Below are 11685 nucleotides of genomic sequence, written 5' to 3'. Positions count from 1 at the left end.
AACATGTCAAGGAAATATACTTAATTATTATAAAGAAAGCAATTTTGGAACTGAATTATTTGATGTAATGAAATTTTAGAGTAAAATAATTTTGTTCAGTGATCTGCAGAGGGGCAGGTGGTCTTGATCTGGGTTTATTTTATGGCTGACTGGGGAAAGAATGTTGTTAAAGCCATTATGCAAAGTACTGTTCTTTAAATCTGCTAGAAGATTTCTGTATAAATATATTTTGACAATAATAATACTGAAGTGCTAATGAAAGTAAGCTTGGTTTCCCCTCAGATCTTGCTATATCATTTATGCATTGTTGTGCACCCTACCATCTGAAGGACAATAAGCACCTTTTAGGGCCAATATTCCTTTGTGATGCTCTTTGAGATCTTTAACGTATTTATAATGACAGTTACAGTGAAATACTTTGTACCCATACTGTATAATAGACATTTAACTGATAACCAGCATATTCTCCAGAGTCTAAGCACTTTCTGGTAAAGTCAATTTGTGATTTATTAGTGTTGCTTTCTCTCTGTAGCGTGGCCTGTTTTATAAATGAAGTAGACTTTGATTCAGTTTAAATGTTGTGTAAGTGTAACTAAGATGTATACATGCAATTTGGTGCTTTGTAGGAGTATTGCTGTTGCAATTTGTACTGGAATGTCAAGCATAATGTCAAATGAAAGCTATTTTTGTATTGTAGTCTTAAGGCAAAAGTTTATTTGCCTACGTGGTGTTACATTCTGGAATCCCTTGAAATGAATAAATACTAACACTTCACAATTTTTCATAACTACATATGTCTTATGTACAGTGATTTTTCTTCTAGTTGATTTTGTAATTTTAAAAATATGTTTTGTTTTAGAGATTCTTTAGATAGAGTGCCCATTAAAAGACAATTAATAAATAATGTCACTTTTCTGTAAACAGCGGCTATCAAATGGCTCCATAGACTCAAATGATGAAGCCAGTCAAGTTGTTGAACTTCAGGAACTACTGGAAAAGCAAAACTATGAAATGGCACAAATGAAGGAACGTTTGGCTGCACTGTCTTCTCGGGTGGGAGAGGTAGAGCAGGAAGCAGAGACTGCCAGAAAGGAGCTCATTAAAACAGAAGAAATGAACAGTAAATATCAGAGAGATATTAGAGAGGTAAGGAGTTCACTACACCTTGTATTTCTTGACTGCCATTCCTTTGATAACCAAGACAAACTGATAGAGGCCAGTGAGTATGAAAAGGACTGAAAAAAGCCATTGTACATGGGAAACACAAAATTGACATTAAGAATTAGTACTAGAAATATCTTTACAAAACCATGTTCATAAAAGTGGTTGTGTATATGTGCTCTAATGGGAGAAAGGCCAATGTCTTTGTGGTTTAGCATTACAAGAGTGCACTTTGGCAAGTTTTCAACTTACTCTAGTATTTAAGATGAACTGTGTTAAGCAGAGATATTGGTCATGTAAATAGTCTAAAGTACATTTTTAAAACTCCTCAGCTATTTTATGAAATGGTGTTATTTATAAAATCAATTATAGTATTTATTCATGTGTGGTAACTTCATTACCCCATTATAATATGCTTTTCCCTTCCCTCAATAAATGCAAAAATAGTTGAACGCCCCTTTTCTTTTCTCCTCTTAAGTTTGTGGAGCTCCTTAGTACTGTCCAGAGTATCTTTTCTTATCTGGAGCTCTATATTAGGGTGGTTGCCTTCTATAATCTATTTTGGTATTTTGAAACAAAAGTAATTACCTTTTGTTACACTGTTTTCTAAAATACAGGTATTTCACATGTATTTATATGTTTGTGTATGTGCATTTTTATATATATATTTAAACTGTTATTTCTAGTATCCTGGAAGAAATGTTCCTGCAAATCTTCTGATGCCTGACAGTCTTCACATCTTTGCCTCTTTTTAAGTATTGTATCAATTTTATCTGGTTACAGAAAATAGTTTGCACTGTGATGGTTCTCCATTTCCATCACCAGTACATTTCATCACCAGTGGTCTCTGACATATCCACACTCCTTTACCTTATGACAAATGTTGATGTCTCATGGACACTTGATTGCCACTTGCTGTTTCTTCCTTAAATGCTGCATGACACCAGCCACAGGCTGACTGGCTTTCAGCCCTTCGCTTCCTAAGCAAAGGGACCAGTGATACATTCATGTGTAGAATAATTAACAAATGTCAGTGCAAAATCTGCTGTGAAAAGTATTTGTAAAAATGGAAAGGCTTGTCTTCATTATTTCATAAAAAAAAAAAGTCTTCCCAATGCTAAGAAATGCTTTCAACAAGACGAATAGTTTAGTATTTTTAATTTAGATAAAGTATTTTATTTTATTTTATGTATGTTTTTAATGAATTGTACTTGTAACTACTATTTTTATGTTGTGGTTTTGGGTTTTTTTCCACCAATATGCAAAAGGATCACTTGGATACTTGTCCATTTAGGGACTAGCTATTTGGATCAATTCATATGTTAATTGTGTCTTACTTGAAAAATAATTTCATTTCAACACTACTTTTGTAACGTAATATAACACAAGCAGCAAGACATGCTCATCAGTAAATATTTTCATTGTGAAAGATTATGTGGCAATGTGTAAGACTCCTCAAGAGTCAGACATGATTTATAACTAAGAAAATTTTCTGCTTTTGCTAAAATTAATTGGAGAGAAGTAAACAACATAATATACAGACCAATAAATAAACTGACTTACAGCTAATTACTTCAGTGAGATCAGCTTGTAATACCTGAATAAAAAGAGCTCAAAATTTTAAAAATCTATGGATATGAATAAAATACCCATAAGTAACAGTTATGTTATCTATCCAACACTGTGGTCACTGGTTTTCCTGAAATTTCAGGACATGTTGCCTGCTGTCTGCTCTGTACTTTGGGAGAACAATTAAGCAGGACCCAGGAATAAGAGCAGAAATACGCATATATATTTTTCCCAAAACTCTGCACTATGTGTCTACTATTGTGCAATTATTTCAGGGTTTCTGTTTTCTGATCAAGCCTGCTCTTGCTTGAGAAGCAAATAAGTAAATGAGAGCTGAGTTTGCTATGAGTTTTTTTGCACTGAAAAATACAGGATTTAGAAAAATATGCACAAGGTGAGATTGTTTCTGTTTGCTCTACTCAACAGCTACCTCTTTAAATATAATAACTACAGGAAACCCCAAAGGACACAAATTTTCTTTAAAAAAGAAAAATTACTGCTGATCATACCTTACATCCCTGTCTACTTGTAGTTTGAAAATTAAACTGGTATAAAATTGCAAGGCCTTTTAATGTCATGGTTGTCATGTTGTTGTTTTTTGTCACATTAGGCAATGGCACAAAAGGAAGATATGGAGGAAAGAATAACTACCCTGGAGAAGCGCTACCTCAGTGCACAAAGAGAATCCACCTCCATACATGACATGAATGATAAGCTAGAAAATGAACTGGCAAACAAGGAAGCCATCCTACGTCAGGTGCAGTATCTGCATTAGTCAGTTCTTTTCTTTATACACCATGAAAATTAATTCAAAAAAAGGGGCAGATCTACAGTAGGAGGTTTTGCTTAGGTTAATCTGTTCATTTTTAATCAACAGATTAATTAATCTAAAAAGTCCTAAGTTGTTCAACATCTCTAAACTTCATAGCAGCTACTACAACCATGGATACCAAATTGATGTGTGCATTTAACATTGGAAAGCATCTGTGTTCTCTGATAGCATCTTGCATAAAGGCACATAGTCATATCACCTAAGGAAAGGATTATATTTTCTTCTTATGTAACTTTTTTTTTTTTAAACTACAACACCAAAATATATGCAAGCAAAAGAAATTTAAAATTTCCACACAATATATTCTAATAACTTCACATAGTAATGGTGTGTAAATGAAATTTTACAAATCTAAACTACTTGTGAATATATTTTAGAAAAGGGTATAATGTGATTGTACAGTTTTCTCTCATGGTACTTTGTTTCCATAGTGATTCCAAAAGCTGAAATGCAAAGTGAACAGAAAAAAGTTACTTGTAGGTTGAAGAAAACCATGTGAACCATGCGAACTGAAAGCTAACAGAAAATGAAGATCATTCAAGCCATAAAAGATACATTTGCTCCTCAGCCTCAGTATCAGACTTCTTTATTTTTTGCATCTATCATGTCTTCAAACAATATAAAATGCTGTATGAGAAAAAAAACCTGTATGATCTGATAATCTCTGCTTCTATGACTGTATGCAGATCTGTTTACACACACACACACACATGTATGTGTTTATACATGTGTATATGACTACGTCTTCAGGGAGTCTGAAACATGGGAACTCAAACTCCCCAGCTCCTGCCAGCTTCCTTTGACTATTTTAAGAGGTATCTTCAATTGTTAGAAAAAACCCACGACACCCATCAATGAAAAAGTAAGGTATCTGCATCTGTCCTTAGAGTTGTTATTGCTGCCGATGTGGGTCACACTGTGGTGCAGAAGTCTACCTATTCACAGCAGTGATCAGTAGAGCTAGGCTTGGGATATATGCAGGCAGACTTAAAGTTGATTTGCAGCATTGCCATGTGAAAAGCTTGTCTTTTATGCTTTTGAAGCATTAAAAATAATCTTAAAGCAGATACTTTTTCATTGTGTCTTCTATAATCTGGAAGGAACAGGAAAGCAGGAAACATTTATCAAGCCATTAAAAAATTCTTAATCATGTGGTGCACCTCAGTATGCCACAAAACACTGCAGTTATTGAAAGTCCTCCTGTTTCTCTTTAAGGATTATCATAGATTAATCGGTTTCATTTCTGTTAAATTAAACTTAATTGAAGGTTAATTAACAATATCACTGCAACCTTCAGCAACTAGAAACCAGAATATGATCATGAATGAATTGTCACTTTTTATATTTCATAATATTGATTGTGTTTGATCAGGAAATTTCATTTGGCAATTTATTCAGAAAATTTGCTGGAAATTCTATCCTTCTGGAATTTTCCTTCTGTCCAAGTTTAGCTCACATGTAAACTCTTCCAAGATACACTCAATGTTTCCATTTAGAAAAGTCTCATTTTACTGACACCAATACTTTTATTTTGCTCAGATAAACAATGCCTTCATCAGAGAAGCGTTTTGCTCATCTTCAGTGGTGCGATTTTATAACTCCTTTTCTTCACCTTTGTACCATCCTTGAGTTTCAAATCACTCCTTTTATCAGTGAGAACAGGAGCCTACACAGTTCCATGCTTGAGTAACATCTTTCCATAAGCTCTCCCAGGTTATGGATTATCTATGCTTATGTAGTAATTTCTTACCACTTTCCTGACACCCAGGAAACTGAAGGAACAGCATCATTCTGATTTCACTCTTGATACCTGTTTGTCTATCTTTGGCCTTCAGCTGGAAGACAAAAACAGACAGCTGCAAGAACGTCTCGAGCTGGCTGAGCAGAAGCTGCAGCAGACGATGAGGAAGGCTGAAACCTTACCTGAAGTGGAGGCTGAACTGGCTCAAAGAATTGCAGCTCTGACCAAGGTACTGCCCTGAGAAATAGGTTCACTTCAAAAGTCTCATATGTTAACGTTGATTTGCATCTTGATTCCTCACCTCAAGGACAAAACAAAAGTAGTATCAATCTGATTTGAAAGAAGAAATTGTTTCCTGATAAGAATGTGCCACAAGTTTAACCAGGAATGGTTTCAGTGCTGTGTTGCTAATTCTTAGCATTTTGGTAACAGGAAAAGTAATTACTGTAAATTAGCCTAGACTGTATTTACAAAAGAGTCATATGTTTCTGAAACATATGAGCCTTACTTACCCTAGGCGGATTAATTTTACTTTGTGAGAGTTTCCAATTTAAGGGGACAGGGCTGGGAAGAACTCCTATTTCTTCACTTAGATCTTCTGAATGTTTTCATCCATCAGATATATGAAACAGCAATTATTTTCATTCCAGTAAGTGCTATAAAATCAAATCTTAGTGGCAGCTGGGATCATTTGTATAACACAAATGAAGATAACTTGCAGTACATACTTAAAAGGTTTGGGTTTAATTATTCGTTGTATCATATATCCACAAAGACAAATGTGAAACCCTGAGAGGACTTCAAAATTTTTTTTCTGATACAATGATTATTTGGCACCGTTCTTGCAAAAAAATAAGAAAATAAAAACAAATTTTCAGTAGTGTGGTTTTCATATTTGGTCTCTAATGATTTCAGGTGTATGTGTAGTTAATGCTATAGCTCAGGTATTATCAGTTTCATAGAAACATATGATAATATGTTTATTCTTAGTATCTAAAAAGCAGACAAATAAAATATAAATTATTGAAGAAATTGTATTACCTGTAATTCTGATTTATCTAAGCTTTCCATTCTCTATTGCCAAGGAATTTTTATAGCTATTTATGTGCCTAGCCATTTTAAAATTTGATGGGTTTTTCTCCAATTCTTATGTTTTTCCATTTATAGTGAAGTCTTAAGTGCTGAATTAGTGAAGTGTGATTTTAAAGTAATTTACTTAAGAAGTGGAAAGAAAAGGAAAAAAAAAAGAGAAAAAGAGAGGCTTTTTGGGGAGTTTTGGGTTGGGTTTTTTAATTTTGTTAAAACAAAATCACTATTCAGTAATGCAGATTTTATGCTGTCCACTTTATATGGATGGGTGGAAATTTGAAAGAGAGACTGAAAATTGTGGGGGGAAAGAAAGAAGACTCAGGAAAAAGAGAACTACATGAAATACCAAACAAATAACATTGTATTTTAATAAAAACTCACTTGCACATAAGAGCAACCCTTTGGCATATTAACATTTTGTTTTTCAGTTGTTTCTGATTCAACAAATAATCACATATTCCAATGCCCTCAGTAGCTAAAAAATACTGTTTTCTATTTTAAGAGGATTTTTCCTGAATAATTTCTCCAGCAATTAGGCACCAGTAAGTATTTTGCAGTTTAAGCATGTCTTTTCTTGCAACTGCATTTTCCTTGAGCCTATATTAATGACAAATACTGTAAGAAGAAATCCCATTTCAACCATGCAGAGCACTCAGGAGCTTCCATGAGATGCTGTTGTTTTTGTGACCATAAAGCTGCAGTACACATCTCTGTTTGTCTTCTTGCATTATTTCATGGGATGTAGTTAGAGAGTTGTGAACAGACCTGACACTCCACCCCATCTCACCTTCATTTACCAAAGTTTTTTTATCTATTAAAGTTTTTGCCAAGCAGGAAACACTAAGGAGTGCATTAGAATGTAATGCCAGTTCTGTTCATTTCTCTGTGATTACAAGAAAAACTGAAGAAATATATTTATTTAAATTTTTGTCTTCTTGGAATACATGACAAATTAAAAATGTGAGAATGTGGCGAATGGGCCAAATACTTAAAAACAGGCCAATAGGCCTGTGCTTTATATATCTTGTAGATATAAAATAAACTGTAGAGCTTATTAAAGGTTTGAAAGCTCTGAAGCTTAAACTCTTCATGGATCACATAAATGTAGCTCCTAATAAAGGATGATTGTGTAGTTACTGCAGCTTCCTTAAGTAGTTTTAAATTAATTAGCTGGTATACTGTTACCACATTAGCTTTACAAAGAAAGCTGCAAGACCTACCTAGAGGGCTGAATAATGTTTAATTATATTTGCCTTTGTTTAGCTTTGTGCCAGCATACACATTGTCAGTAGGGCTCAAATTGGCTGGCTTCAGAATATCTGAAGTCCGTCTACCTGAGCTATGGTTACTGCATGTCCCTGTATACTGAGTGAAAGATGAGTCCCCTGAATCAGCTAGTCTTTCAGTGCTGCAAAAAGTAAAAACTGATTCTCCTTTTTTTTTATACTACCTCAATGAAAGTCGCTTCTCTGAGATTAATGGGGTTACAATCATATGAAAGAGGTGAGCTAAGCCTAATATATATTTTACATGTGTTTTTAAAGGAAAGTAGTATGGGATCACTGGAAACCATGACTGCTTTGCTGAGGGTAAAATATAAGACCAATTATTTATATGTGGGAAAAAACAGAACAAACATGTTCTGGATTTGGATGTGATGTCCTGTCCCTCCCTACCCCTATCCCTCAAAGTTTAAAATATGCATGCTATAATTCTGCATTCAATATATTATACTCTTCCTCATAACAAAACCTGGGTTGGGATGCTGCAAAGAAGGATGTAGAATGAGATCCTTCTATGTTGTCAGTTCTTAAAATGAGTTGTTTTTCTTTTTTTATATATATGGGCTAGTGAATGTCTTTTGCTACTTTTCTATGCCCAAAACTAGTTCATAAGGAGTGAACTTCCAAAAGTTTGGACTATACAGTGAACTCAGATAAGTACCCATAAATTTACCTGAATCATTTGAACTTTTCTTTGGCTTTGTTTTCACTGTGTTCTGCCCATTGGGTGAGCAACTGGAGGGTTAGTCAGCCTGTGGCAAACTAACCTGGAACAGCATGATCCCATGTACTGTGCTGTCCTGCCTGGCCATCGCACTGGTATCTGTCTGGTCATGACAAGTAGCACAGCTCTCAGCATGTATCCCAAGATTTAGACTGCCATGACTCATTGAGCCACCTTGTACTCACTCTCACAGTTTTAGTCTGTTTCCTGCCCCAGAGAAGGGGCAGTTGGAGGTAAAAAGAACCTCCCTCCAGCATGAACTAAACTTTTCTTTACCCTGTAAGACGTTGGGGGTTTTTCCTGAGAATCACAGACACTGGAGCATCTACAATCTTCAGATGGTTAGTCTGTCAAACACCATCTCTCCTTGCACATATTCAAGGAGAGGTCTAGTGGAGACAAACAGCATCCACCAACTTCCATTGACTCACTCCCACTATTAGCTACTCTCTCCCTCAGGTGCTTGTGCAACAGAGGTATCATGTCATCTCTGATCACAAGACACCATTTTACTTCATCATTTCTTTATGCAGGTCACCAGCAATACCAACAGTGCTTTTTAGAAGATTTAGAGAAGTGCTGAGAGGGAGAAGAGGAAACCATAATCATAATAAACCACATTTAGCATAGTAACACATTCAGCTTATTTTAAAAGTGATAAAAAATTACTTGAAAGTTGGAGGCAAGTGGGACACTGCTAATTTTGTGACAATGTGAAGAACTAGTTTGCATTAAGTAGGAAAGGAGTTGAAAGAAAGTGAAAGGAGGGAAAGATGCAAAGAGGTGAAAGTTCTCCTGTGTAAGTGGATGTGGTTAAGACAGAATCATCTCTGAGAAAAAGGGAGAGAGAAGGTAGTGGGAAATAAATGAGGGGCAAGACTTTGTGGATGTCCAGTGACTGAAAAGTTCAGTTTCAGAGAAAACAAGGGTGACGAGCTAAAATATTTTTGTCACATTTGTAATGAGTTTGAAGTGAGCATGTGAACAAGTAGCTGGTGACTTAGTGAGCTGCTGTGACTTGGTCACCATGATCAGCTATTTTCACCTTCAATTGCATACCTCAATTCAATAATTCATTCTTTCTTCTCATATAACTCATTCAAAGGATAGCCAAATGACTGTGTGCCATAAGAAGCCAGCAGAAAACCTGGAGACAGCAGGTGTTCAAAAGTCAAGGTCTCAAAACTGTGAAAATCAGCTTGTTCCATTAGAAGAGTTTAGATTTGTTCCTGCAGCTCAGCAAGAGGAAGAAAAATTATAGCACCTGTACTGTACAGGTGCTTTCTGGCTCTGAAATAGGATTTCTTTGTTGGTTTTTTTTTCAACTAAGATGCAAAGACCTAGCAAATGTGCAGTGCCAGCAGTAACAGATTATGTGAAAGCAACATTTTTTTTGTGGGTGCTCTAGCAGAAGGAGCAGCCGCGGAATTTTAACAGGGTTAGAGAGCAGTAATACAAGCTGCTTCAGTATTCCCTCAAAGCAAAATTTTCCTGTGTGTTAACAGCTTATACTGGCTGTTTCTTTGCTATTTCATAGCATATAGCTTGCAAAGTGAGCATTAAGACTCATGCTGGTATTTCATAGGGGTCACACATTGTTAGTTTTTACCCATATATTTTTAATCCAGTCTAAGATACACAGTTTCACAAACCTATTTATAACTGAATGTGCTGGCTAAATGCTTTAAATGCTAGTTCCTGAATACTGCATCACGTGTCTTACTAATCCTCCTGTACAGAGTAATGTTGAGCAGGCATGCAAGTCATATATTAAAAAGAAGAGTGTAGGATAAGGTCTGCCAAGCAGAAGTTAATCTTCAGAAAGTTTTAACTCAGTTAACTCTTGGCAAAGCAAGTTGGAACAAATCCTACTTCTGTTTCTGAACCTCAGAGCCCATAGTTGTCCTTTCTGTCCCACTCATGTCTGAAATTCTGCTGCAGCAACATGACTAACACTGGTGTCTCAGCCTCTGCCTCATGCCTCAAGCCACAGGGCAGAGACTGAGACATTCAATATTTTTATGGTAGGATTCCACATCTCCCAAAGAAACTATTCTGGTGGGAATGTCTGGAGCTGACTAACACATACGGGCAACAAAAAAAGACATCCCTCCACAGGGATGTCAATCCTAATGTATGGCCTGGAGAAGTCTGTCCAGGAGGCACTTGTAAATCCATTAGGGAATAGCTGAATTTCTAGGTCTTTTTGTCTGGAAGGGTCTCTCTGAGACCTAGATTGGGTCCTTCATCCTAGTGAAGGGCAATGAGAGATGTTGAAACCCTTATTTTGGGAGTGTGTTCCAGCTGGGTGCACCAGGAGCTGGAGGGGCTGTTCTTTCCCACTCCAGGTCTTTGTCTAAGTGTGGGTTTCTGCAAGTAAGAGAAAAAGGGAGTATGTACGTGTATGTACACGTGTTTCTGTCTCCCTAGCCCTTACAGAGGAAAACCTTTTGATTAATGTTCCTGCTGCAGAGACTGCTCATACATTCGGCATGTGAGAACCAGCGGTTACATGTATTAAAGTCTCTCTGCCCATGTCAGGGAGGTAAGAACTAGATTGCAAGGCCCCTTCCAACCCAGACCATTCCGGAATTCTATGATAAAATCCTGAAATAGCATTAAAGCCCAGGGTACCCACCAAGGCTGCACGTGTGCTTGTTCTCTGTCAGACAAGCAGTTGAGCCTAATTGTTTAACGTCTCAATTATAAAATAATGTTGTTCTTTTAGAGTAATACAGAATAACATTTCAGGAACAAACAAATGAAATGCACACAGGTCAAGGAAACGTAATGTATTCACACACATTTTAAGTGTCTAGAATAGCAACGTTCATTTTGCTTCTAAAGCATAGTGAGTTTTAATTAATTTTAAAGGTTTTTTATCCTATGGAAGAAATATAAAGGGAGATTAACTTAGTGATCAACTCAGTTTTCTTTCATTCTGGAAAACTAAGTACAGGTACTCTGAAACACAATCAAGAAGATATTTTTAACACAGATGTACCTATCAACATTTTAATATTCTTAGTGAAATAACTGAAAACTATAATGCAAAAATATTTGTATTTATCGTGTATTACTCAATTCTTAAAGCAGTAGAAAGTTATGACATAACTGAATTAGACAGCCACAAGAATCTTCAGACCTCATGTTCTTTCAATAATGTTTTCTTTGTAAGAATTCAGATAATGTACATAATTCTGACAATAAGTTTATTTTTGTCTTTCTCATCCAAATAATAGACCTAATGCCACAATTATTTTATCCATCAAAAATGCTTTTCCTG

At 35.8% G+C, this 11685-nt stretch overlaps 1 protein-coding gene across 1 annotated transcript in view; it reads left to right on the top strand.

Moving 5' to 3' along the window:
- The window catches only part of PPFIA2 (protein tyrosine phosphatase, receptor type, f polypeptide (PTPRF), interacting protein (liprin), alpha 2), a 296197-nt gene that overhangs the window by 228912 nt on the left and 55600 nt on the right, over positions 1-11685 (top strand). The window contains exons 8-10 of the mRNA XM_010007993.1: positions 925-1146; positions 3341-3487; positions 5398-5532. Of these exons, the coding sequence (XP_010006295.1) occupies positions 925-1146; positions 3341-3487; positions 5398-5532 (504 nt within the window). The remainder of the gene's footprint in view (positions 1-924; positions 1147-3340; positions 3488-5397; positions 5533-11685) is intronic.

Source organism: Chaetura pelagica, unplaced genomic scaffold, assembly GCF_000747805.2.
Source record: "Chaetura pelagica isolate M959 unplaced genomic scaffold, ChaPel_1.0 scaffold50, whole genome shotgun sequence".
In the NCBI taxonomy this organism is placed as follows: Eukaryota; Metazoa; Chordata; class Aves; order Apodiformes; family Apodidae; genus Chaetura; species Chaetura pelagica.
This window is presented reverse-complemented; position numbering and strand designations above follow the sequence as displayed.